The sequence below is a fragment of the Gobius niger genome (genome assembly GCF_951799975.1).
Source record: "Gobius niger genome assembly, chromosome: 13".
Classification (NCBI taxonomy): domain Eukaryota; kingdom Metazoa; phylum Chordata; class Actinopteri; order Gobiiformes; family Gobiidae; genus Gobius; species Gobius niger.
Genome location: NC_136864.1, coordinates 11,084,082 through 11,111,878, shown reverse-complemented (window position 1 = coordinate 11,111,878; position 27,797 = coordinate 11,084,082). Strand labels below are relative to the sequence as shown.

General features: G+C 39.7%; 1 protein-coding gene across 1 annotated transcript; it reads right to left on the bottom strand.

Annotated features, from left to right (window-relative positions):
* Nucleotides 1-2,212: 2,212 nt before the first annotated feature.
* On the bottom strand, nt 2,213-27,105 carry mfsd14a2 (major facilitator superfamily domain containing 14A2). The gene is made up of 12 exons (XM_079568945.1): nt 26,864-27,105; nt 25,291-25,386; nt 15,698-15,760; nt 14,900-15,027; nt 14,377-14,491; nt 12,624-12,842; nt 10,864-10,977; nt 7,017-7,088; nt 6,809-6,921; nt 5,212-5,309; nt 4,883-5,040; nt 2,213-3,324 (listed from the first exon to the last, which is right to left on the bottom strand). Exons 1-12 carry the CDS (start codon nt 26,945-26,947, stop codon nt 3,112-3,114), a joined length of 1,473 nt encoding a protein of 490 aa, XP_079425071.1. The 5' UTR covers nt 26,948-27,105; the 3' UTR covers nt 2,213-3,111.
* Nucleotides 27,106-27,797: the final 692 nt, after the last annotated feature.

Below are 27,797 nucleotides of genomic sequence, written 5' to 3'. Positions count from 1 at the left end.
AATGACGTTGAATCCCAGAAAAAAGCTTTAAACTTTTTCCGTCAAAGATAAACATTTGGCTTAATAATGCAAACATCCATGTAAACAGTACGCCGGATATTTACCATGAGCTAATTTGCATGTTGGCCCGCATTCACACTCACACGCCAGAGTACACACACATTTTATATATAATTGGGTTTTTTTATGGTCACGAGTAACCCCAAACTTTTAAACTCTTAATTTTATAAGTCAAAAATCTAGTCTATGGAAGAAAAAAAAACGAAAGAACTTTAGGTCCGGAACCAGAAGTCCCCACACACTCAATGTTAAACAAAATGGCCTCCTGTTTAGTGGTGCCCCCATATAAATAATCATAATAATGTCATGTTTAAATGGAAGGTTTTATAGTGTAAAAATGTACAGTTTTTTGGGGGGGTGTGTGTGACGCATTTTGACCAATTGAGCTTATAATCTGCAACGGTGAAATGCTTGTTACATTGTCAATGTGAAAGACAGATATTCCATCTTTAAAAAAAATGACCTGAAATTAAAGTTTAAAAGAAAATATAAAAAGTCGCTGAAAAAAAAAGTAAGACAAGAGAAAGTCACTCAAAAGCACACGTACAAACACGGTACAAAAAAAAACAAAAAAAGAAAACACAAATTTGGCACCAAAATAAAACCGAGCTGATCGATGTCGTATTATTAACAGTTGCTCATTATATTGGGTGGGATTCGAGTGTTTCAATGCACTTGAGGCCTTGTTTTTTTTCTTTCTTTTAATTAAAATGTAACCGTTTGTAGGTAAAGGAACATAATGTGCAGCCCCCACTTGCACCTGTTCAGTCTGTGAGTAAAAACTATTGGGTAACGTCATGTAAGGCATGTCAATTCACACATACCGACAGTTACAAGCAATTCAGAGGGTAAGGACTATTGAGCAAGAACATGACTCAGCAAAAACCTGTTGGGGATAAAAAAAAGGAAAAAAAAGTCATAATGTGGTTGTTTTTTTGGTCAATATGAACAGTTTGGGTGGCGTTGTTGGGCTGTGTTCAGTGTAAATTGAATGAGGTTTTGAAATGCTGCCAACAGGCCACCGTATCAAGTAATTTCTCTGCCGTCTTTGCCATTTAATGTGAGAAAGATCATTCATGTTGTAATTTTATGTAGCCTACTTTGATCCTGTTCTGTTAAGCACTTTAAATGACTTTGTGCTCTACAAATAAGGTCGCCTTGCTTTAACTCAGGGCAACTGTTTGTAATGTAAGGACTCCCCCTGCTGGAGAGACTGCTGACCTGCACTGACAACATCTCCACCTGAAAATGCAGTTGTGTCTTGATTTAATTAGCAATGACCCGTGTTTAAAGAGTCTTCATGCTGCACTACGGCCTTGTGGTTAAGGCTGAATGCCCCTCCTCACTCTTTACAAAAACATTGTCCTTTCTTAATAAGGTTTCTTGTATTGTACTTAATGGCAGCAGCTTCTGTTTGGGAAAGAAAATCTGTGCGTTAAAGGAACAGGCCACCGTTTTTACACACTGAGATATGATCTTACCTGAGCTTAGACGAGTTGATGCGTAACTGTCTGGTCTTTGTGCGTGCCCTCAATCAGCCACAAAGACCAAAGATGGTGTTAGCATTTGGCCTCTCCAGGTATATTCCTACAGCTCTAAACGGGGGTGAAGTTAGAAGGGACCAAGCTCTTCCACAGACCTTCCAAGACCAGACAGGTACACATCAACTCGTCTAAGCTCAGGTAAGAACATCTCTCAGTATGGAAAAACGGTGGCCTGTTCCTTTAAGGCTGAATGCCCCTCCTCACTCTTTACAAAAACATTGCTGTCCTTTCTTAAGTTTCTTGTATTCTTCTTAAAGGAGCTGTACCTGATTTTTTTCTAGTTTCAGAATGAAATATCTTTTGTCTTCCCCAAGTATATTGTAAACTCAGACATTTGTGGGAAAAACACTGTAGATCTAATTATAAAGCATTCGTGTCGCATTTAATGAACTTGTAGGCAAGTTTTTGAGCATTCTTGTGAAAGTATCCCTGAAAAGTGACACTGCAAGTTGTTAAATGTGCCTATAAAGTTGTCCCTGTGAAGAACTAAGGCTACAAATATGTTAGGAAGATCGGGGATGAGTTTGCACCCCCTCCAACATTTCAATTTAGTGGCGTCCTCTTTCATTGCTTGAAATGGAAAAAAATCAGGTATAGGGCCTTTAATGGCAGCAGCTTCTGTTTGGGAAAGAAAATCTGTGCGTTACACTCCACCCGAGCCGCTGATTGCAGCAGTTTGGCTCAAAACAGAGAGTTTTTTTTCTCCCCGAATGAAACAAAGACGTGATGAACATGAGCAGAGCAGTGGGGTCCCGAAACAAAAACGAAAAAAGGCATAATAAGTTTGTAACACTCCGATGGGAGCGATAGCTTGGGTACAGAGCCATCAGACCTCAGTCTTCATATGGGTCATGTCTAATAATTATGCTTTAAGTCACTCCAAGGCAGCATTTGTTTCTCCAATAAAAACCCGAATCACGACAAGCCTTTCGTTTGGAACCGAAAATATACAACCCAAAATGCACTCATCGAGAGAATGGCAAGTAAACATTGGAAAAAACGGTTTCTAATAAAGTGGTCTCGTCTGCGCGCCTGTGTGGCATTTATATAGAAAACGTGGTCCTCTCCGAGACCTGGCCCTGAACCGGTTTGAACTCATTGGTTTCTCTGTATCACAATGAACTGAGGTGAGAATAGCGTCAACTGTTACACTCCCAATGACACACACAGGCTCCACTGCACGGGCCACAGAAGATTATGAAGAAATACACTGGGATTTAGTAACAATGCGCTTACCCCAACGCACACAAACGGCTGCAATCCCTGTTCGCACCTTTAGGGGGGGCCCCTGGACGCTCCGCTTTTTAAATAAACTATCAAGAGTCCGGCTCAGTCTCAACAAAAAAAAAAAAAAAGCGCCCCTCTCTTTGCAGCTCTCTTTAAAATATAGGGCCAATAGAAAGTCTCCACCTGTTTCTAAACAAAACAAGGCTGCTTCCCGCTTAAGAGTCTGCGCAGCCTGAGAAGCAGGGCCGGGGATTGAGCAGAGCGCCCCCTGTGGTTGAGGTTATACACTGCTGTCCTCTAGCAGTGGTTCCTTGCCCTCCGCCCCGCTGCCCTGGGGGCTGTGGGAGTGGCTCTGGGCTCCGTTGCTGTGCTTCTTGTAGGCGCCCGGTCTCATGCCCGGCCCGGTGTGTTCGGGGATGAACAGGGCCACGAGGAGAGACAGCAGCACCGAGCACGCTCCGAACAGGAACGGAGGCCCCGGGATGATGGCACTCTGCAGAGGGACACCGGAGTTTCATTTATTTATTATGTGTTTCATAATGTTTTGGGGTAACCATTTGCATTTCAAACTATAGATAACACAAAGTTTTTCTCATACATGAAAATACTTGATTAGAGTTTTGTCGACTGAAATATTTCGTCATAATTTTAGTCAAAGCATTAAAATCACAAAAATGTCCAGATATTTTTGTCAACTAAAGTAGGACCAAAAAAACAGTTTGAAAGGGCCTCATATCTTTAAATTTCTCTGCCAAATGAACAGGTCTGTGCTTTGTTATGTGGGAGAGGAAACATGAAACAGAGGACCTCGATTAAATTAAATATTATAAATGCAAAGTTCATTCATCTATGATTTACATGTAATTTATGCGACCAAAAGTAGAGTAAAATTGAAGAGAATTGTTTTTACTGAATTACATTTAAAATTAACCTCTTATCCCGTGCTTTAACCGAGCACATTTTCTCCAGTTTTTTTTGTCACGTTTTCACCACTTTTTTGTTGTTGTGTTTGAGATACATTTGCCACTTTTTGTAGCTTTTTTTCCCCATCGCTTTTTTTGTTGTGTTTTTGGCTTTTTGTCACTTTTTTTGTTGCTTTTCCAGCACATTATTTTCTTCTGCTATTTTGTTGCGATTAATCACTTTTTTCTTGCGTTTCTGTCACTTTTTACTTGGTTTTTCATTGCTTTTAGGTCGTGTTTTCGTCGCTATTTGATGCTTTTTTTTAAGCTTTTAGATTTGGGTAAAGACAAACTGGAGAAGGTGGGGGTTACGAGGTTAAATTAAAATATGCAACATAATAACACTGTTCCCAACCAGAGGTACAGAGACACCTGGGGGTAACACGAGGACAGAGCAGGAGGTACTTGGAATGACTTCACGTTACAAATAGGGCTGAAAGATATATCGTTATCGTATTTATATCGAGATATGAACATTCAAAATATTAAAATCGAAAAGGCAAGATATAAACAATATAGATTTTCATCAATAATACTGCACTCTTCTGTATTATGATTTTATTTTTCTGAAAAATGCCTAGTTTTCACCTAACTCATAGTTGTATCGTATCGTATCGATATCGATATCGATATCGAGATATTTGGCATGAATATCGAGATATGAAATTTTGTCCATATTGCTCAGCCCTAGTTACAAACAGGTGATATTGAACAGCATTTGAACATTATTTTAAAAGGAAAGTGATTCTAAATGATATAGGGTGTTTATTTTAACTACAAGTTGTGTTTTTTGTTTCTAAAGCAGCAGTTCACAACATGGATTGCAGAGCTTTGTCTGGTCAGAAAAGATACTGGCTACAAAATCGACGACAACGATGGCATAAAACACACAGATATATCAAGACTGTTCAACGATCAAAGTCAGCTGGACGTTGATTAGACTGAACCCTGTTTTTGACAATGGAAGTTAATTCCATGTGCACGAGTCAAATATTAAATGCTGCAAATCCACATTTCAGAGATTTGAAGTCTGGCTGATCGCAGGCGCCGTCATTGTTATATTTTTATGAGGAATGTGTATTGTCTCACCTCGTCTGTGGGGTTGGCCATGTTTGATTTGCCACTTTTGTCAGAGCCGTCTGTGTCCGTGAGCTCCACGTGGAACAGGTAAAAGACGAAGCCGTAAAGCGCCGGCCCCAAACCGTTACAGAGGCCTCGGATCCCCGTGATCATCCCCTGCACCACACCTGCAGAGAGCAACCAACACGGTCACCTTCAAACTACACAGTCAGCATTTCAACTCCAAGCAGCTTTGAATATGGACGAAAGCACTGAGGATTTCTGAGGCCTTTCTTTTAATCCATATTTTGTATTACTTTAAGTGTGCAGTCTAAAGTCCAAGCATTCAATAAGCTCACCCTGCTGGTCGGGGTCAGCGTTGCGGGACACGATGGCGCTTATTGCAGGGAATGTGATGCTGGACATGGCCGCCACTGCTCCGGCCGCCCACATCATCCTGGAACAAACAAAAAAAAATACAATTAATAGAGCCGTTAACATGCATTTTCCAGCTTTACTATAGTTAACGTCTTTAAAAAGGTAAAACAAGGAAACCAAATTATCTTATCAGAGAAAACTGTTAGTAGTTAAACTTCATTCAATGCAAATTTGTTTGCATTTCCTAAGGAGCCACAGGGCTGTGTTGATGGATAGCGTCTTGCAAAATCAATAGCAGCCCTGCCTTTCCCTCAGGCACCAAACGGATGCATTTGCTTCGAACAAACTGCCAGAGAAATACAAATATAAAAATAGGACGACTGTTGAAGTGGGCAAACTGCCGTCACAGTGAGATCGCAAAGTTATACGAGTTTGTATCTTTGTATGAGAAAGATAAATGTATTAAATTTTGGTTGCTTTTTTGTTTGAGAGCGGAAATGCTGCTATATGTGAGTACACCTCCCTCTGGTGGTCAAACTGTGCAGCACTAACTAAGCTACTAAACTAAACTAGACTAAAATGAGGACACAGCAACACAACTTCTCCTTAACATTTGTTTAGGAGTTAAGACATAAAAGACCAAACTACTTAATTATATGCAAGACGACTTTTTCTGCTTTACCTCTGGGTCGCTCTTGCAAATTCAAAGCAACAACAGTAAAACACCCAAGGCCTTCAAAGTACTGTTGCCCAAGTAGAAATACAGAAGTAAACTATTGTTTTTAAGTGAAAACTACACTTCATACAAATGTACTTCTTGTACTTGAAGCCACACTGTGGAAATTTCAGGTTGCCGCATCACGAGGGGAAAAACACAAAACGGAAACAAAAGTGCCAGTGAGACCAAAGTGCTCCTAATGATGAGCTAGACTGGTGTCTTTTTGCAGTGTGTTGTCAAAATAAGGCAATTTGAAGAGGACACAGGGGACTTCAACTAGGGCTGTGCAATTAATCGAAATTCGATTACGATTTCGATTACAACAGTAAACGATTACAAAATTAGCATAATTTTGTAATCGTTTTTTTTCTTCAAATTTTTTTTTTCAATATTTTTTTTTTTTCTTCAAATTTTTTTCTTCTTCAATTTTTTAATTTTTGGTTTATTGTCACTTTTTTGCTGGATTTTTGTCACTTTTTTTCTGGATTTGTCATTTTTTTGCTGGATTTTTGTCACTTTTTTTGCTGGATTTTTGTCACTTTTTTGATGGATTTTTGTCTTTTTTTCTGATGGATTTTTGTCTTTTTTGCTGGATTTTTGTCACTTTTTTGATGGATTTTTTTTAAAGGCAACAAATAATCATTTGAATAATCATGATTTCAATTATGACAAAAATAATCGTGATTATTATTTTTTCAATAATCGAGCAGCCCTAACTTCAACCCAATATTCGAGTAAAAACTACAGCTACGGGCAATGCCATTCACCGACTCTCTTTGTACATGCCCTGTATATTTCATTTGGATTTTGCCGACAGTGAAACGGCTGAGGTGTATTTTGCGTTTGTTAGAAATACTGACCAGGGCTGAGAGCCGAAGCCGTACCAGGCCAACTGCAGGATCTGGAACCCGAGGCCTAAAAGAATTGTGTTTTTATTTCCTATAGAGCGCATCAGCATCCCCAACACCACCGTCTGGAAGAGATGAGACATGGATTTAGCTCACACACATGATTCACAAAAGCAGTGCAAAAAGCCAAGACGGAGGAAGAAATTAACTTCAATGTTACCTGTGCTAATATGGAGAGAATCCCAACTACAGCGATAAAGGCAGCCACTGTCTCTGATGTGAAACGTATGACCTGAAGAGCACAAAATAAAACACAAGTTAGTCAAGAGTAGCATCCTTAAAGGGATATTTCTGGTCTTTTGACGTAGGGCCTCATTTCCTACTTATCCAGAGTGTTGTTGATTTCTGGAGTCCTTATATTTGAAGAGTTTAGCGGTGCTAGGCTAATACTAGGCTAGTGGATGTCTATGGTAACTAGTAGCCTGCATTAAAAAGTTCTTCCAAATCATGAGATAGTCCCCCAAACGTTGCCGTATCTGATTTGTAGAAAGCTCCTTTATGAATTCCACGTGTAGTAATGCCGGTCACAGGTAAACACACTACCGTAGATCCGGTAACCTAGCAGATCACTCCGCCGCTGCGTAGCTTACAACCAGGAAGCTGATGCTGCTCAAATATGAGTTCTTTTAAATGCTATTGGTTATATTTAAACAATTATTCAGTCAACACAGACATGGTGTTATAAGTGATTTGCCTCAGGTGCACTGTGCTTGGGTCAGACTGTTTTTAATGCAGGCTACTAGTTACCATAGACATGCGCTAGCCTAGCACCACTAAACTCTTCAAATACAAGGACTGCATGAATTAAAACACATATATGCATCTCCAGATATCAACAACACACCGGATAACTAGGAAATGAGGCCCTTATGTGAAAAATCCTGAAATATCCCTTTAATGGTCATGTAAATGTTTCACCATAGTTACCACATTAAGCGAGTTGCTAAACGCTACTGAATAAGCTGTACAATAGAAGTTCCGGGGAATAAATATGACTCGTCTTATTTGAGGTGTACGAACTCCAGGGGCCTGATCTTCCAACTGGTGCAACAACAGCAAAAATATTCCAGTCTGGTACGGTCTGTGGGAGGCAAAGCTTGGGGAGGGAGGGACCACTGCTGTGCATAACATCGCCATGGGCGTCTGTCCAGCAACTCACTGCGCCAGGTCTGAAGCTGACGATAGCACAGAGCAACCCCCGTCTGGACAAAAGTCTAGTCTAGAGTCTGTGCTAAGAAACACAACACCAGGACTCCAGGTTTTATCGCAAAGGAGTGTCACTAAATAAAAATGGTACAAGTTTTATCAAGTAGTCTGAGAAACCTTTCAGTAATTCATTTTTTTGCCGCCCTTTGAAATAGCTAGGATTATTATTAAAACCAAAAGCTTATGACGACATGTGAAGATTACAGGGTTGTTTGGATAAGAGAAGAAATCCAATATGTTACGTGTTTAAATAGGCGCAACATTTGACAAAGCAAAGGGACGGTAGGTGTGGCGTGATCACTGTGATGGTAACACTAAACCCTTGTTCAAATTGTTAACATGTCCAAAACTTCAGGATCAGGGCCAAACCTGTCAGACCAGTTTCTCCGTTTACATTTACACTTATCACCTCTAACAGTTCAGCAAAGACCAAATAAATGTTGTGCTAGGAAGAGTTTAAGTGGACAGTAAGTTTGACAGTTTTTCATCCAAGAAGCTTCCTCACGGTTGTAAATTGGGTCTTTACAATTTATTTACCCAAACCTGCTCTCACTTTAAAAAAAAAAATGGAGGCAAAACGTCTTCACAGAACATGAAATCTCTCTTCGATGAAAAACTCCTCAACTTGGCGCTTATGCAAACGTAGCTGTGACATCATTTACCCGTGTAATTCTCGAGCGGTTCAGTAAAAGCCTGCCGATTCAAATTTTGGAAACTGAATGTGCTAAAAAGTGTGGACTCAGCAGCATTCAACATCCAACGACTTCATTTAGTTCGCTATTAACAGGAGGGAAAATATGAGGCAGTCGCATTCAGTGCTGACGGCGCAAGGACCAGGGGTTTCCAAGTCGGAACTTTTGGACGTTTCTGAGGATTGCTTAACGTTATGTAAAAGAGGCAGAGATGCAGTAATTCGGGATCCAATTGCTGGGTGGCAGGTGAAGTTTTTTGTCTTGTACAGAGAGATCATGGACCCAGTGACTGAAATTAATGATCATTTTCCTAATTCATACATTTTCTTTTTAGCTACGACTTGTGAAAGTGTAATGCTGTTAATAGGGAAAACTGGCTCCTGCCCCCACTGGGTCCGGTGACATCATCACATTCTGGAACCTGAAACCCAGCAATAATATGCCCATAAAAAGAGGTCTAATGTAAATATCAAGCATGGATTTAAATGACTTGAGTTGAGAATATTTATTTGTTTTCACTAATTTGGACCAGTGTTAATTTCGTCGACTAAAATATTTACTCTTAATTTTAGTCAAAGTGACATTTTTGACGACTAAAATTGGACTAAAATTAAATAAAAAGTTTTTCATGAGACTAAAACTATGACTAAAATGTCCAGATATTTTAGTCGACTAAAATAAGACTAAATAAAAATGAAAGGGAGAGACTAAAATCATCCAAACTTCTATTGACCGTCTGAAAGAGCCTTAGATCATGTAAAGTCACTGCCAAAGGATCAGCTCTGAGCTTTGTTCATGTGGAGCAGCTCCATGAAGCAGAGGAACAAGATTAAATATGATTATAATGAATATTATAAATGCAAAGTCGACTAAATTTGTCTTAAATTCAGTCGACTAAATTGACATGCAATTTTAGTCGACTAAAACTAGACTAAAATTGAAACGATTTTTTCGACTAAATCTCGATTAAAACTACATTACATTTTATTCAAAAGACTAAAACTAAATTAAAATATGTTGTCAAAATTAACACTGATTTAGACATTTTTCCTGATCTGACCAAGATTGCTTGTTTGCTGACATTTCAGACTGGTTCCAAAGCACACTGTGTAACATTTTGGCCTAGGCTTTACTGTTGTTATCAGTATAAAACATGCTCCTAGTGACCAGCTCAACACAGAAAATGCTATTTCTGCAGTGGGTAATCAAAGAATGGATTTGAATGAGGACCGAGCGTATTTAAAGCTCAGATTCTACTGACTTTAGTCACATCTCCATGGAGACGAGCTGGAGACCTATGCACTCCCAGTGAAGTTACAATCAGATCTTAGAGCTGAGCCACTCACAGCAAAAGCACATGTTTGCTTGCACATTTATGAAAACATTTGTCATAAAATAAATGCTTGGATTTCAACTACCCGGTGTGGCCACCCCATTGGCAAAGAAATCAGATCATCGGAAGACAAAATGTATTGAAATGAGTCAAACATCTCAGAACAAGTGAAAAAATCTAGGTCAAACGCCCAACTACATCTCAACTAGTCAACAACAACTCAAATTATGATTATTATGCTCAAAATGAGACATAGAACTAATCTAGCTACTTATTTTCTTTTTTAATTATTTACTGTTTATACCTTTGTCCCCACAAAGTCCTCGGTAGTCATTATACATAAGACACCACTATTTTACCATTTAATTGTTTTTTTCTCACATTTTCTGCCTATTTGCCCACCCTGAGTGTTTCTAAGAGCTGAATGTAACAAGTAAATTTCTCCATTGTGATCCGTCATCTCAAGTCATTGTATTTGCATTATTCGATTCAAGGATGATAATGCAGTACAGATCTTTAAACACATTAGTCAACACATCTTCTGAAATTATAATAAATATTACTTATTTCATGTCTTTTCAATGACAAAGAAATATACATTTAGTTTCCGTGATCAATCCTGTATTGGAAGTGCTTCTAGTCGACTCTGCCCAATTACTGCACAACATTGAGAGACACCCATGAGATTAAGTAGGTCAAAGGTTGTGAGCGCCTGCAGTTTGTGAGCAGCGGGGCGGCGCCGGGCGGCTGTACTGGGACGGTGGGAGGTTAAGTACCTGTTTGAGATAGAGGAAAAAGCTGGAGTACTGTCCGGCTTCAGGGAGGTAGGACAGAAACACTGTGATACAGATGAGCAGCACCGTCGAGTCCTGGCCCACTTTACGCAGCGACTGCAAAACACAAACACACGAGAAATAGAGTCACAAGTTTAAAAGGCATCAGCAGTTTTTCATAAAACCTACAGACAAGCTAGAGGCTTAAAAATGGTAAGAAAACATGCTGACTTTAGGTCATTTCGGAACATTAATCATCCGAAACCCCAGAACGGCGATCGTCACATTGTTCTTCTTCGACTGTCCTCTTTGCTTGTTTAATAAAGTTTAATTGATTGAATAAGCAAATAGCACAAAAAGGCCTTATTCTAGTGCATATTAGAGGTAGACCGAGATATCGGGCCAATATTTCGGGATTTTACAATATCAGCTATTGGCCGATCTCGCGCCAATATCTCTGGGACTGAAAGTGATAGATACTTCCTGTTTTTTTGCACCGGATAAAGCGAAGTCAGTGCTTTACAGCAGTATTAAGTAACTCATTTACCTTAATAAATCCTTTTTGTAGTCCCTCTGGGGGTAATACAAGTGTTAATGGGATGACCATCTCCCCCTGGTGTCTCTAGTTGCCTACGGGTCGGAAGCCCCAAGAAGAAGCTAACAGGCAAAGCTAACTGCGGGCTAGCGCCACTTGAACCGTATTTACAACTAAGCTTGAGTGAAAAAAAATATCTACATTGTGTAATTGGATGTACATTATCCCTCTCTCCCATTGTCTTTTCTGTCAGTGTAGTATTTACTCTCACGGACAATTAATGAGTAAAAAACGTAAAATGCTACAACACCTGCAGCAGCGCTTAGGGGCATGAGTTACTTACTACTGCTTTAAAAAAGTCCCACAAGTCCCTCAGGGGAACAGAGAAACATTGCAATGAAAGTTGGTTAGCTACGAGTTTGTTCAATACAAGTTTCACTAATCCTTGACCAATATGGACATGCTGCAGGTCAGTTTGAAGCACCTGGAGAATTCAATCGCTGAGTTGGTTTAAACCTCGGCAATTATATTTTTTGATCGCCAGCAAAAGCAGCAGTTTTGTAAAGCTAACGGCAGGATGCTAATGCTAACGGCAACTACTCAAGACTGGGAAACTATGATTGAATCACCTTAAGTAAGAAAATAAAATGTTTTTACAGGATTATAGCCAATAAAAATCCTCAAAAATCAGCATCGGCCCAAAAAAACCCCATATTGGTCAACCTCTAGTGCACAGTGCATTTGTTACGGCCATAGTGAATGTCAATGATAACGTTTGGTCGCGTTACATAAGCAAATTAAGATTCGTAATACTGTATAATGTGTTTGATCATAATAAAAGCTCCTCTCAGCTCAGCACAGGCTCCACACAGCTTTGAGAGGTTCATTACTTATTCATGAAACAAGCAAACACAGAATTAAAACCTCATCTCTTAGACAACACTGAAGTTTAGAGAAAACAAACATTCAGTTGTGAAGGCCGCTATTTTAAGTACTGTGTTCGCTCTTCTGCAATATTTGAGACATTTTTCCAAGAGCACCCTTTTCTATTTTCGGCATAGCGGACACCAACAGCAAACAGCCTTCCTCCGTTTTGTACAGCTGTGTTTGTTATCATCAGAATTAAATATAGTCAGATTTTAACACCAAACATTTCTCAGTTGATTGATTTGAGATTTTGACGTTGTAATTGTAACGTTAAGCCTCCAGAATGTGGTGTGTGACTCACAGCGAAGGGGTCGGCCTGTTCCCAGGAGATGGGCGCGCCCCACGACGCAGGCCTCATCTTCTCGGGCAGCGACTCCGGGACGGCCACCAGGATGAAGCAGATGTCGAGCAGCGCGACGGCCGTGGCTAAGATGACCACCAGAGTGTCGCCGTACGTCTCCGACAGATACGCCCCGATGGCAGGGCTCGTCACCAGGCTGGCTGCGAAGGTGGCCGACACCTGAGGGGAGAGGGGGCAGGAGAGCTCAGTACCATGCAGTTAGGGTTTGAGAAACTGCAATGCAACACACAGCCAATTGAGGAAAATACTCACTATGCATCGCCAAATAACACTGCATTTTGGCTTCAAATTAACATGGGAATTCACTCATCGCTGCGCTTTTGACTTGAAAATACTGCAGTTTATAAACACTACTTTCCATGTCAAAGTGTTTAGATTATTTCTACAGCAGCCTGGCCCCGTGTTTGTGACAGATGGTCGGTTTTGGGACAATTATTTCCCACAGGACCACCTCGGTCTGTACTGAACTGAACTGAACTGAACTGAACCGTCTGTATGGTTTGTTGTTTGTTGTGGCTTCTTATCTCTCTGCTAATTAGTAGTTTACAGATCTCTTGGTGCAGGACTGAGCCAAGTGTCGGGATCCTCTGCACAGGTGTTTTCTTGTAAATAATAACTGTACATATTTATCCTTATAATGTCCTATGTTTCAACTGTATGACCTTCCCTTGCATTCTATTGTGCAAGTCACAGAACGAACATTATCAATGTATGAGTTGTATCAACATTTGTTATGCAAGTATGCAGCCTCAACTTTTACATTGTTTTATGCTTTATAATTGTTGTTGGCATTATACACCTAGCCCAGGGACAACAGCTGAGAACTAGCGCTGCAGCTAATGCTGACACATTTACAGAAATATTTATCAATGTGTACGGTCTCTGTCAAAAAAACGAATAAATAAATAATAAAATAGTTTGTTTGGTTGGGGCAGTGCATGTTGAACACACTGGACTCGTGTACATAAAAACACCGCCAAGGTTTGCAGCTTTTGGCTCATTCCTAAGACAAGACGACACAATAATGTAGGGCTGAGCGATATGGCCAAAAAAATAAAATCTAGATTTTTTTACTCAGTTTGGACGATTACAATTTTAACCGATTTTATTGGAAATAAACTTTAAAAAGTTTCCTGATTTTTCATACGAAGACAACTGCTCAGAGTTCTGCTCATTAATATTTAGATTCATAATATAGCCTACAATAAGGCCCATTAAAAATTGTTATTTCTGTGTTAATTATTATTTGTCTGCTCTCAGAAGTAAAACTTCTTAATGAGCCTTTAGTTTTACTATCCTCGAGCTCAGCTGTGATTGACAACCGTCTCCATGGAGACTCAAGGGGAAAGGGGCGGAGCTAAATGCAGCAGCAGCTCAGAGCATGGCTCAGTGTGAGAGAAGGGGAGAGAAGCAGACCGGGGCAAACTTTGTTTTAATGGAGAAAACTCCAGACTCCAAACACAGCACGCGTCGCGGCCTTTGTAAAGTAGCAGAGATCGTTAGAAAGGCTGGTTCCACTGGTGTCATTTTCGTAAACAGTCCCGGCAGTCAATCGGCAGCACAGCGCTCGTCAGGCGGACACGATTTTACGATAGTCTGTTTTTAAAAGTATGAATCCATTGAATTAACTAGATTCATCACCCAGTCCTACAATAAAGTGTGAATTCATAAGTGCAGGTTTGTTTCCACTCACCAGGCCGTACGCCGTGCTCCTCTCGTGCTCCTGTGTGATGTCGGCCACATAGGCAAATATCACAGAGAAAGTGACCGCGAACACACCGGACATGGAAATCACGGCAAAGTACCACCTGACAAAAAAGAGGAGAGACATTTAGGGCATTTTTATTAGAGAAACATTTCAAACACTGTGTCCAAACCCCCTCCAGAAAAAATACAATGAAGACCTTAACAATTCCAGTTCGAACTCTGGTATTTGATTTACAAACAGCAGGAGCCATGTTCTGTTTAATTAGTTCCTGCAACAGTAGAGATCAGCAATTTGAACTTGAACATTTGCCAAAGGGAGCGGCCCTGTTTGTTTGGCGTATTGAGAAATGCCCATCTCAAGCGCACATTTGTTCTGGGCGTCCGGGTGTCACCGCATTGTGGCATGTTGCAAAGTGGTTAAAGGCTCAACACAGCGAGACAGACGGCTGGGTCTTAGAAATGTAAATGTTTTGACTTGACCTTTAAAAACGGAAAAGAGAAACACGTACCAGGGGCTGATCTTCATGAGCGGGATGGGGGCGCAGGTGAAAAACACCGTTAGCAGCAGAAATGACTTCCTCCCCCAAACGTCCGACAGCGCCCCGATGAGAGGAGCGCTGAGAAACGAGAGCAGGCCCTGGGGGGACAGAAAACAACGTCCAGGCCAGGTTTAGACACACAGGAATCGTAATTTTACACAAGTTTGGTTCAGTTTATTGGGAATGACTTCATCTCGTAGTCTAGTTTTACGTCGGGGCTTGTACTGGTTAGTTTACTTTTGATTTAGGCCGGGTTTGTGGAGTCCGAGCCAAGTCTAGTCCTGTTGGTTCTTGTGTACTGGTGTGAAAACTTTGAGTGATAAAGCACAATATCAATGTGCACACGGCTCATGTTTCATATATTAAAGAAACAAATGCAAGTTTGTAATAGCATCACATGGGACAAAGTCAAACAGACAAAAACGTGACCTAGATAATACTGTATACAGTCCCAGTTCATGAACCAAACTGAAACTAGATACCGGATGAATCAAGAGCAAATGCTAAATTACTGAGCAGCTTTGTCTTAGCTTTAATCATGTTAACATAATGTACCACAACTACCTGGGAATTAGTTTACAATCATCAAGTGTGGAGAGTAAATTGATCGACTAGCAAAATGGTTTCAAACATTACTTGACGAATCCCTTTCTGAAGTTTATTTTCGAAAGACTCAACATTCAAAAACATCGCTCTGGTGCAGGATAAAAGTTGTGTACGGCCTTCAGACCAGTGTTTCTCCTGCTGCTGCTGTTATCTCTCTCTCACCTTGACTCCATGGATGAGCCCGTTCATCAGGAATGTATGCTGGGGGAATGTCTGGTGTAAAACCTGAAAAATAAACAGAAAAAAGTCAATGTCAAAAGGGTATCTGTGCTGGCGAGTGCAACACACAGCGTCATGTAAAAGAACTAGAGGACGAAAGATATGGGTTTTTCTAAGACCGATCTTTGGGGATTTTTATTGAACGATACCGAAATGCACAGCCCATATTTTTGACAGATTTTTTCAAATGTCTGGTCTATAATCTTGTAAAACATACTTAATAAAAAACATAACAGATTAAAACTAATTCTCCATGTTCTGTGCTTCAAAATGACATACAGCATGTCCATATTGACGGAGGTTTAGTTGGTGAAACTTGTGTTAAACAAAAGTGTAGCAAACCAGTTTTCATTGCAACGTTTCTCTGTTCCCCTGAGGCCGAGGGACTTGTGGGAAGGAGTTCATTTTAAAGCCTTGACTAACTCTTTCCAATGCAATAAAAACAGGAAGTCTCTCTATCACTTTCGGTCCTGGCCAATATTGTAAAATCCCCAAATATCTGCATGAAATATCGGTCGACATCTATAAAGAATATCGTGCCATTGCTAAAGACCTATTCAGACAACCTCTGGTTAATTCTAGAATAGGGATGTCACGATTCTACATTTTTGAGTCACATTATTGTGGAGGAAAAATACTGCGATTTCACGATTATTCACGATTATTCACGATTAGCGAAATTAAGGGAGAAAATCTTGAGTCCCGTCTAAATCTTTGCAAAAGAGAAACAAGATATTTTACGTACATTTTCTTAATTATTTAAGGGTTGTTTCAATCAAAAACTATTAAACATTCAGCTCATGTTATTTTACTTTATGCTTTTGTCATTATAAAAAAACCAAAAAGTTAAATATAAATAGGCAGTAGATACATATCTATACCTAAATGTAGATGTTTTCAAAATATAGAGATGTGCCTTGGTATAACTCTTATGTACCATATGGTGTATTTATTTATTTACGACTGTAAATGATAAATCTATTTTTATTTTTTGGTAGATTGTAAATGATGAAATTCTTGGACATTTTGTACAATCATAAACTATTTATATCAATATGTAAGCACAGACTCATGCATCGGTTTCCTGCATGAGTCTAGCGGAAGGTTTATGTGATGATTACTTGAATGAGAGATAAGGAGGTAGGTTTACTATAAGTTCTTGAACTTCTTCCTACTCCTTTTGAGCACAAAGTCTGGTTTTGTATTTTTTTTCTTTCTGTAAAATGTTGACATACTTTTTTCTGCTCAAATGAATAAATAAATGAAAAATGAAAATGAATATCTATTTCTTTTCATGTGCTCACACAGTTCATGTCCATTTTTAAATGCGCCTGCACATGATTCTTTTGGGACTCTTCCTTTGGCAGTTATGAAAATGGGTAAGATTTGCACATTTGATCATTGAACCTGCCGTTGACTTCATGTGTTTTGGAGCGGATTTAACACTACAGATGAGTGCACACAAATAACTCGGCGATAGAAAAGTGGATAGTTTCAGAGATTATTACAGATTAACTTTTTTGTAATTTTTTCGTTCTTTGGAAAGCTTAACTTCGGTATTGCATGTAAATAATTGAGAATAATGTTTACAACAAATAAATCGAAGTAACTTCCTTGTGAAGCATAGAGTTTAGTAAAGTATTACACGATGGAGAAGATGCACCATTTAGAGTTAAAGAAGTCTGACAATGAGCAGCCTTTGTTAATGAATTTCTAAAAGAATCATCAATCTGTGAAGTTCTAGTATATTCTCAGCGTCTGTCACCTTCAGATAAAAAGTCTGCAACACATCATTTATTTCCGAGAGACGTGTCACAGCGAGAGCCGCGTTTGTCAAGCTCCGCATATAGACCAGGTTTGGCACTGAAGTTTATTTCCCTTACAGTAAAAAACAAACATGCAGTATAGCTCACAAATCATTCTCAAGATCAAAACGCAGATGTGCTCATTGCCCACAGATGTTTGGTACATTCAGTGTTCACTTTAGGCCTAGGTTTAATCAGAATCCACCTGTGCTCTTCCATAATGACGTCAATTCTGCAATAAACCACCCCATAACCAACTAAACCATTAAACTGAAGACTCAAAACGCCGACTAGATCAAGCCTGGTGTAACAGTATGCCAAAATGTGTGAAAGCTATTAAAAAAAACAAAGCTCAATTGCCGATAACACACCGAACATACAGAGGGGGAGATGGGTTTGCTCAAAAATCAATGCCTGAACGGTGGTCCATCTTGTCCAGGTCAAAGTCCACAGGGAGAGGGGCCATTGACATCGGTTTCAGTTTAATCTGCACCGACTCTGACGTTAGCGGTGTCCTAATGAAGCAGCCCCGCTCAGGCGCATCGACAATTAGCCCGAAATGCAAATGGCGCCTCCGTCCTGAGGTCTTGAGGGCCCGCGCTAACGAACCCCCCCGGTGATTAATGCGGGGCGCGGCGTAAACAATGGTCTCTTCTTCCGTTTGAGGAGCAGCTGCGGCGGTGAGCCTTTGTAGAAAAGGACTGTCCATGTGGCTGACAGATGTTTGAGATTCAGATACTAGTCTTTATTGCAAATAAACTGGCTCTCATGTAGAGTATAACAGATATTCATGATGGTATACCTCTCACATTTATATCAAAAGGTTAAAGCGTACTTCTAGTGTAAGGGAAATCTGAATGAATAACAAGAACGCTCCTGTGGGTGGGGGTTTCCTCCAGGTGCTCTAGTTTCTCCTCCCACCAGCCCAAAACACGCAAAATAGGCCAATTCTCCAGCTAGTTACTCCTGACCACGACCACATTGTATTGAAAAATCGGTCTAATCAAACAAGTTGTCGGACTTGGAGTCTCGCTCGCGCCGGAAGAACGTTCGCATATATGGGGTCCCAGAGAATGGAATCCCTGAAGGCACCTCTGTAATACGGTTTGTTGAAAACTTAATAATGACTGAGCTCGGAGACAGCCTGGATACTCAGCAGGCGTCAGGTTTGGGAATCGAGCGGGCCCACAGAGCCCTGGGGCCAAAGCCACCGACTGGTGCATCACCGCGCTCCATAGTGGTTTGCTTTCTGAGGTTTACTACAAAGGAAATCGTTCTCCATTCCGCCTGGAAGAAACAGCTGTACGTTCAAAATAAGCGTGTTTACTTTGACCACGATTACTCCGCAGACGTACAACAGAAAAGAAAGGAGTACATCCCGATTAAGAAAGTTTTGAAGGCAAACCACATCCGCTTCCAAACCCCACTGACGAAGATGCGAATACACTTCCATAATGGGACTGTCACATGTAACGACGCCCGTGAGGCAGCTGATGAAGTGGAGAAACACGGCTACCCGATGGGACCAATACGAATGAAGAGGCCCAACGTACACAATGTGGAGACCCTGTCCCAGCTCCTGCCCTGGCGTGTAGTAGGAGGATCGCGCCGGGTTGACAACGAATACCAGGAATCCATCAGAGAACGGCTTCGGGAATTTCAAAGACCTGACCGGGAGGACACAGAACGCGAGGACTGAAGCGCTTGACTCGCTTTTTATCTCCACACCTTTAATAACTCATTTATGCAAGTAAGGAGGCATGGTTCAATCTAACGAGGGCCTTAAACGTGATCAAACATATATATCTATATATATATATTTTTTTTTCTTTATTCTTATTTCATCATGATTGCTTATAGTTTAGTCATTATAGCTGTCCCGTGACCTTTAAGGATTATCATTATTTGAAAAGGCAAAGGCTATTTCAGGGTGTTATTTTTTAGCCACCCTTTTGCTGGTGTAACACCCAGTTTCTGTTACCGCCAGAGGACGCTAAGGAGGGGCCCCACCTTGTGGCCGCACCCCCTCACTTTTCTTTTTAGAGGAGTTTATTTTTCCTCTCAGATGGAAGTCGTGTTCAGGTTTGACACATCTGTTGATGTTTCTTTTTGTTATGGACATTTTGAGTTTTGTTTGTTTCTTTTGTTTCTTTTGTTAGAGGGCACAGGATTGCATCAAACAGGTACAGAAAATATACTGCTTGGAAAATGTCTCAGTACTTTAAATTTTTGTCATTAAACGTGAATGGCTTAAATAGTCCCATAAAACGGAGTAAAATGATAGCAAAAGTCAAAAGGGAGAAAGTTGATATTGCTTTCTGGCAAGAGATACATTTGTCCCACACGGAACATGAAAAATTAAAAAAGATGGGTTTTCGTAATACCTTTTTCTCTTCGCACAGATCAGGAAACAAAAGGGGTGTGGCTATATTAATTTCAAATAAGGTTAATTTTGAATTAATATCTGAAACCCATGATAAAGAAGGTAGATTTGTTCTTGTAAAGGGGAAAATAGAGGGAAAACAAATAACTTTATTCAATATATATGCTCCACCTGGAAGCCCAATCTCCTTTTTCAAAAAAATATTTGATTTAATAGCTTTAGAAAAAGCTGGCATCATGATATGTGCAGGGGACTTTAATTTATTGATGAATCCCACTTTAGACACAACTAATAAAAAGAGGAAAAAAAAATCTATTGAAACTTGGGTGTCTAAGACAATTAGACTCCTTGGGCTAACAGATGTATGGCGAGAGCTGCATGGACGAGAGAAAGACTTCACATTTTATTCAGCTCGCCATAATATGTATTCGAGAATTGACTACTATCTCATGTTTAAAAGTGAGCTTTATAGAGTGAAACACTGTAAAATAGGACAGAGGGATCTCTCGGACCATGCAGGTCTCCTTTTAAACCTGCATTTGGATGAAGGTAGAAAGAAAACAAACTGGAGACTGAACATTGGTATATTAAATAATGAGACCCAAAAAAAAGCAATAGTGGATGAGTATAAAGATTTCCTTTCCATTAATGACAACGGGGAGGTGAGTGCATCCATTCTTTGGGATACAGCTAAAGCCTACCTTCGTGGAAAGCTCATAGCCACAGCTGCTTTTCAGAAGAAAAACAAATTTGAACAATTACATAATTTAGAGAGTAAACTCAGAGTTCTGGAAAAATTACATAGCCAAAATAAAGATCAGTCATTATTAATCCTAATGCGACCTATTAAACAGGAGATAGACAAAATTTATAGTGAGGACATAGAGAAAAATATAAGGTACATGAAACAGAGGTATTATGAGGCAGGGCCAAAAGCTGCAAAGTTGTTGGCATGGAGATTGCGTAAGCAACAAGAAGAGAGGGCAATTCATAAAATTAAGGATCCAAGTACAAACAAATTGCAAACCAAATTAAGTGAAATCCATAGATCGTTTGAAAAATATTATACAACACTATATCAACAAAAAGGTGAAACTAATATACATCTCCGTCAGCAATGATAAAAATAAATGGTGGTTTGTCGAACCCCATAAAACTTCAAAGAGGTTGCCGCCAAGGATGCCCGCTTAGCCCATTCTTGTTCAATTTGTTTATTGAACCTTTAGCTCAGATGATCAGAGAGGAGGGGGAACTTAAAGGCATAAACATAAAAGGTGTAGAGTACAAAATTTGCTTATATGCCGATGATGTGTTGGTGACGCTACTAGACCCAGGCTCCAGTGTACCTTTGCTTATGAGTGCCCTCAAAATGTTTGGGTCCCTATCTGGATACTCCCTCAATGTCAGTAAAACCCAAGCCCTATTATTCAATTTCAATCCTACTCCAGAACTGATTAGAGATTATGACTTTAACTGGAACATGTCGCATATCCAATATTTGGGGGTATTCATACCAAGGGACCTTTCCTGTCTTTTTGCTAATAATTATGAAAAAATCACACAGGAAATTAACAAAGACATGGACAGATGGGCTTTGCTTCCCCTGGACATTGGTGATAGGATTAGGTCAATTAAAATGGTAATCCTACCTAAACTATTATATTTATTCAATGCACTACCTGTGGAGATCCCTCTGAAACAATTCAGAGAATGGGACAAATGTATATCCAGGTTTGTGTGGAAGTCAAAGAAACCACGAATAAAATACACTGTCCTTCAGATGCCGAGGGACAGGGGAGGCATGGCCCTGCCCTGTTTACAGCATTACTATATTGCAGCTCAGATGAGACCGTTGATCCTGTGGTGTGATGAGTCATATGAGGCTAAATGGAAAGGCTTGGAGCTCTCCCTGAGTGAAATTCCATTACAGTCAATACTCGGTTGTATTCATTGTGCCAAATCAAGTCTACAGATTGAGAACTTTTGTCTGTGTACATCTATCAGAGTATGGCTACAAGTTGTAAAAAGGTTTGAACTTCATAGGCAAATCAAGATCCTGGGCTGGCCTGTGCGTGACCCACACTTCCAACCAGTAACACATGACTTTAGATTTGCACAATGGTCACAATTGGGCATAACCACATTTAGTAAAATCATATCTAAGGGCCAGATGGATAGCTTTCAAAATCTTTCGCTTAAATTTGGGCTTGGTAAACAGGATTTTTTTAGGTATCTCCAGCTTCGCCATTATTTTGTTAAAGAAATACAATGTGCCCTGGCTAGCAACCCCTCCAGCCTGGTTCAGATCTTTATAGATATCTACAAAGGGGGTACTAATAAAAATATTGTTGGAAAAATCTACAGGACCTTAAGTTCAATTGATAACAAAATTCACCTTCATGTGAAAAAACAATGGGATAAGGATCTGAAAGTTGAAATACCAGAAGAACTCTGGCTGGAGGGGTGGAAATCTCAAAGCTGTACTACTAACTCGTTTACCTGGAGGGACTTCTGTTGGAAATCCTTGGTCCGTTTCTTTATCACACCTGTACGGAAGTCAAAAGCTTTGGCTACCCAGTTTTCCTGCTGGAGGGAGTGTGGATCGGTCCAGGCCGATCAGGTACATATATTCTGGTCATGTCCAGGTATAGTCGATTTTTGGAAAAAAGTGATAAATATAATTTATCTAGTGTTGGGAATTCGACTGGAACTGTCATTCTTTACTTTGTTTTTTGGTGTTCCACCAGAGGGAGTGTCCCAAAGTCACCTATATCTATTTAGGATTATTATCGCTGCTGCGAAAAAAGCCATCACTAAATGCTGGCTCAAAAGAGACACTCCCTCAATGGCACTTTTGATGCAAATTGTTAAACATATAAGAACAATGGAACTTATGACCTTCAGACTCCGCTTACAACAGTATAAGGGAGAAAAATATTGGGAAAGATGGGACTATTTCATACAAATCATGGATGACGACACTGTTGACAAGATGTGAAATGTACCTGTACCTCTCACTGTAGATGTTTATACTGTATTCTATATTTTGTATGCCCTAAAATGTTCTAAAATAAAAAGTTAAAAAAGAAAAAGAAAAATCGGTCTAATCAAATGCAGATGAAAAAAGGGAGTGTACAGCACCCTAAACCTTGCATTTGAAATCAGGCAGCAGTGTGAAAACATGAATGAAATATGCCTCTAATAGTGTAGTGCAGTGGCAACGTCAGGCCCTACTCCTGCACTACACTCTTAGAGGCATATTTCATTCATAAATCATAAATTCGGCCCTCAAGCATAAAGCTTTTGGCCCACAAGAGGATTTTGAAGAAATATTATTCCATTAATCAGAGCCCAAATACGTGATAAAGTACTCTAAAATGTGGAAAATACTGTCACATTTTCCGGCAAAAACACCCCATTAGGTTATATAAAACTAATATTTGTAGAAAAAAAAAGTGCTATACTTTGGGCTACAATTGTGAGTTTCGGCCCTTGGCGTTTTGGCAATAAAGAAAAGCGGCCCTCCACGACGCAAGCTTGCCTACCCCTGGTGTAGTGGGATATACTAAGACTTGGACCAAAAGTAGTGCAGTAACAAATAATAGGATTCATTGTGGTTGAACAATTCAAGTCCTGATTATCAGACAAGTAAATGGCGGATTAATTCATTTGCAAAATAATCGGTGTTCACAACCTGAAGCTGTTTTAGAAATAGTAAATATCATAGAAGAACTTAAACAAAAATAAAGTATTTTTAGAGGTTGACCGATAAATCGAGCGCCGATAGAAGCCGATATCTACTGGACCGAAAGTGATAGAGAGACTTGACGTTTTTTGTTTTGGAAAGAGCAAAGTCAGGGCTTTAAAAACGAGTCCTCCCACAACTGCCTTGGCCTCAGGGGAGCTACAAGTTTGTTGAACACAAGTTTCCCTGAACCAATATGGACATGCTGTCATTTTGAAGTAATCAACCATTCAATCGTTAGTTTTAACCTCCTAAAACCAAATCGGCCACTGCAGTAGTGGCAAAGTATTTATGTTTTTACAGGATCATAGACCAGACATTTGCAACAAATCGGCCAAAGATTTCAGTCAAAAATATTGGCATCAGCCTCAGAAAAACCTATATAGTATAAGTATATGGATCATAACTGTATTTGGATAGGTTTACACTTCACCCTGCTCCCTTTTGAACATGTGTTTGGAAAAGGTTTTATTTTCTTTTGTATGTTTCTCTGTGCTTAAAAAAGCTGCTGCACATGATTCCAAATTTAAAAAAATGAAATGAAACCTAGCTGCTACCACTATGATTCATCGCTCAAAGCTTTCCATTTTGAAAGAAAAAAATGTTTCTATAGCGCCAAAAACTAAACAACTCCAAATGGGAATGTTGCAGGAGTGGTATCAAACTGAACTAAAACGTTGGACAGAGATGATTGTGTAGCTTAGAGTTTTGCCTGGCCTTTCATACACAGTAGCCAGCACACAGAGACCAGTGACCCGCTGGTAAGCCCTGGCAACAAAGACCCGCAGCTCACACAATGCAACTGTTTGATGCCCTTTTCATATTCTCTCCACATTAGGGCCCGTCCGGCTCTAAACATCTGCCAAACACAAACGTTCAAACACAAAGCTGTGGTGACGCTTAAGAGCCATTTGATTAACCATTAAATTATTCATGGACAGTAATGGAGCCGTGTGCTTCCAGTCAATGGGAAATGTCTCTAAAGTCCCACCTCTGCTTTTAGAGAACAGAAGTATAGCTGGTTCTGTTTACATAAAACAAGGCACATGAAAGGCCATTTGAGATACAAGGGAAGAGCTAGTGTTTCTGACTTGGATTAATAGTAACCAATCATTAGGTTGCCAATTATTGAGTTAATTACTGAAAGACATGCCGTAGCTATATGTCATTTAGTGCTGGACAAGTAATGACTATAATTAATAATATATAAAGGCATGACATCATCAGCATGACATCATCAGCATGACACTTGACTTTGGAACTAATTTTTGTTTTTAAGAGGTTGTATTTGCCTACATTTGCATTCACGTCAGAATTTTTGCTTGCTCTTTGGTTCTCAAACATATTGTGTACACATTCTGTAAGATTATGGTGGCGTCATTTTCTTACCCAATGTATGTTTGTAACAAGTGACAAAAATTGCGCCAAACTTATTGTGGGAACCTACCGTTTGACAACAATACTTCAAAAATATTAAAACATATTGACTGATTAGGCTCACATCTTTGACCTAGCTTTGCTTTTGATAATCTAGATTAGAACCACACAAATTCAAGACCAACGCCTGCATTTATTCAGTGGCTTGTGCTTCGTATTTACTTACCGTGAGCATTGGGGTGGTGAGGAGACCCCACGCGAAAAACTCCAGGAAGATGACCACCACAGCATGGTAAACACTGGGCTCACCAATCCCCTGCGGCTAAAAGAAGAAAAAGAAACAGACACACACATATATACGGTTAGCATCAACGAGCATTTAAATGGGAACACATTGATAATAGAGCTTAATTTGATCTGGCACAGACTCATCATCCTATGTTACCAAATCTAGCATCTCTATTCTGTATTCTCTAAAGTAGGCCAGGGCCAACCAAACAAAAGACACTGGCAGCAACAGTCTGCATAGTATTTGGCCATTCCCATGTAAACAAATAAATAAATCCTAGGATAAGATTGCTTTGCTTGTAACCAGCATGTCCATTGACAAAATGAAGTTCATTGTTACATGGAAAAGAGGAAGATGCTACTATTACTGGTATTTACTGAAGCAACCGAACATCCCGCTTTACTACTGATGTGTAGGCCGCAAGAGGAAGTGGTTTGACTGCCTCGTTGCTGAAATGAAACCTAAAACTCCATGTGGTGGTCAGAGCTTGTTGCAACAGAAATGTCATAAATAAACAAATGTATAGTTGGCTACCATAAGGTTATTACCTACATGCCTACTTTATATTAATCCTCTATTAACATACAAAGCAAACTTCTGTCAAATTAATTTCAATATCTTCACCATACTGTGAATTGTTGTCCTAATTGTTACATAACTGGCTTTGTATTTGTACAGATCCCTAGCACCAAACCCACGCTTTGCCAACAACCTAATTTGGGACAATCACTGCTCTCACACCCTGTAAATAATCCTCACTGAATCAGACATTAGCAACACACACAGTACATATTTATATGGAACGACAGCTTTCCCCCATTCATTTGAGGTATAAAAAAAACATGTTCAACACTTTTCTCAGAAAGTGGGAAAACCTGGTTATAAAAGCAAAAGCATACACCCTCAAAGGTGTTTAGCCTTAAGCAATATTTACCTGTGTATATCTATTTACAAGACGCAAACAAAATGTATCTATTGATCTGACAATATGCTGTAAATGCTAGGACACTGAATTTACAGAATTTCCTTGTCAACATCTAGCCAACAAACGCCGTGACATTTGAGACCGATTCACAAATGTGTAACGCAAATTGATCAATGTAAACACATATTATGCTAACATGCTACAAGAAGCTAGTCTACTTTGTTCATAAATGGACTGATGTTGTAATGTCTCGTATATATCCATATAGTGTAACGTTCTATGTTAAACAGAAACATACATTATTTTAAAAACTAGAGTAAATCCATTTAAGACACAGCTTCACTGACATTAGCCAGTTCACATCACCTGAGCTGACGTGTATTCGCTCATCACCACAGGCCGCTAGCGTTAGCCGCGGCTAACAGCGCACACCCAGCTAACGGAGAAAACTGCTGTCGGATAAAAACATCATCTCATTGTGCTTATATAAAGGACAGGCTGGATGAACAAACTGGTCTGTAGAAACGCATTCCACTGTGATAATGGCAAGGCAAGTTATCAAAGATAAATAAATATTTAACTCACACTTCCTCCATCTTTTATTATAATTTTCTTTGCAAGAAGAATGCTGCGGTTCAGCCGCTTTTTCTTCTTCTTCTCCCCCGTCATCGTTAACTTATGTCCATTCTTGATGTCATTGGTCCATCGTCGCACCCACTAAAATAAAAATATACTCAAAAAAATCCGTATTGATCTCATAACAGCTCGGTGGTCGGCTCTGGGCAGTTAGCATCAAGCTAAATGGTGATTTCTCATCCACAGTCTTCTTCCTGAACGGGCTGTGGACCCGCCCCTCATGCCTTGTTTGCGTCGCTGATTGGCGGATTGTCGTACCCCAAACGCAAACTCTTCCTGTGATTGGCTACCACAATCTCGGCGCTCTGATCGTCGGGAGGAGCACGCGCGTGTTCGTGAAACAACGAGGAAATCCTTATATGGCCGTGGCTGTGTTTTCAACGAAGTGAACAAAATGTACCAATATTTCAATAAACAATAAATAAGAAACAGTACAAATAATCTAGAATCTAGCGCACTGTATATGCAATTTAATAATATATGTTACAAGAAGTGTCTCAGACCTCAGAGGCCTCAGAAATAAACTTCCATATGTTAAAACTAAAAATATGCGTCTATTTCTAAGCATTAAAAAATATACACTTAATTTTCATTGTGGCTAGTGTCAAATCCCTCACTGATGGAGGCTTAAAGACATTATTTAATTGCACAATGCTACGATCTGTGGAGGTGAATATGAGAAAACTGTTCTGAACCAATAAAAAATAAAAGGGTTCAAATTACTTCTTTGCATTAACAAATAATGTGTTATGGCACAGTTGAATGAGTGGATCTGAGTCAGTTTTGTATATCACAAAAAATGAATAAAAGTCCCATAAAGCATAAGACAAAAAACACATTTAATAAAAATATTGGACATAAATTCCCCATACCACAAACATCC

Bases quoted from the DNA above. Each gene is read 5' to 3' on its own strand.
- mfsd14a2 (XM_079568945.1), bottom strand. From the start codon at position 26,947: ATGACGGGGGAGAAGAAGAAGAAAAAGCGGCTGAACCGCAGCATTCTT. The intron at 10,978-12,623 runs GTGAGTCACACA...TGTGTTTTGCAG, and splicing joins AACAGGCCGACCCCTTCGCT to TCGCTGCGTAAAGTGGGCCA. The intron at 7,089-10,863 runs GTACTTAACCTC...TGTGCTCTTCAG, and splicing joins TTTTCCTCTATCTCAAACAG to GTCATACGTTTCACATCAGA.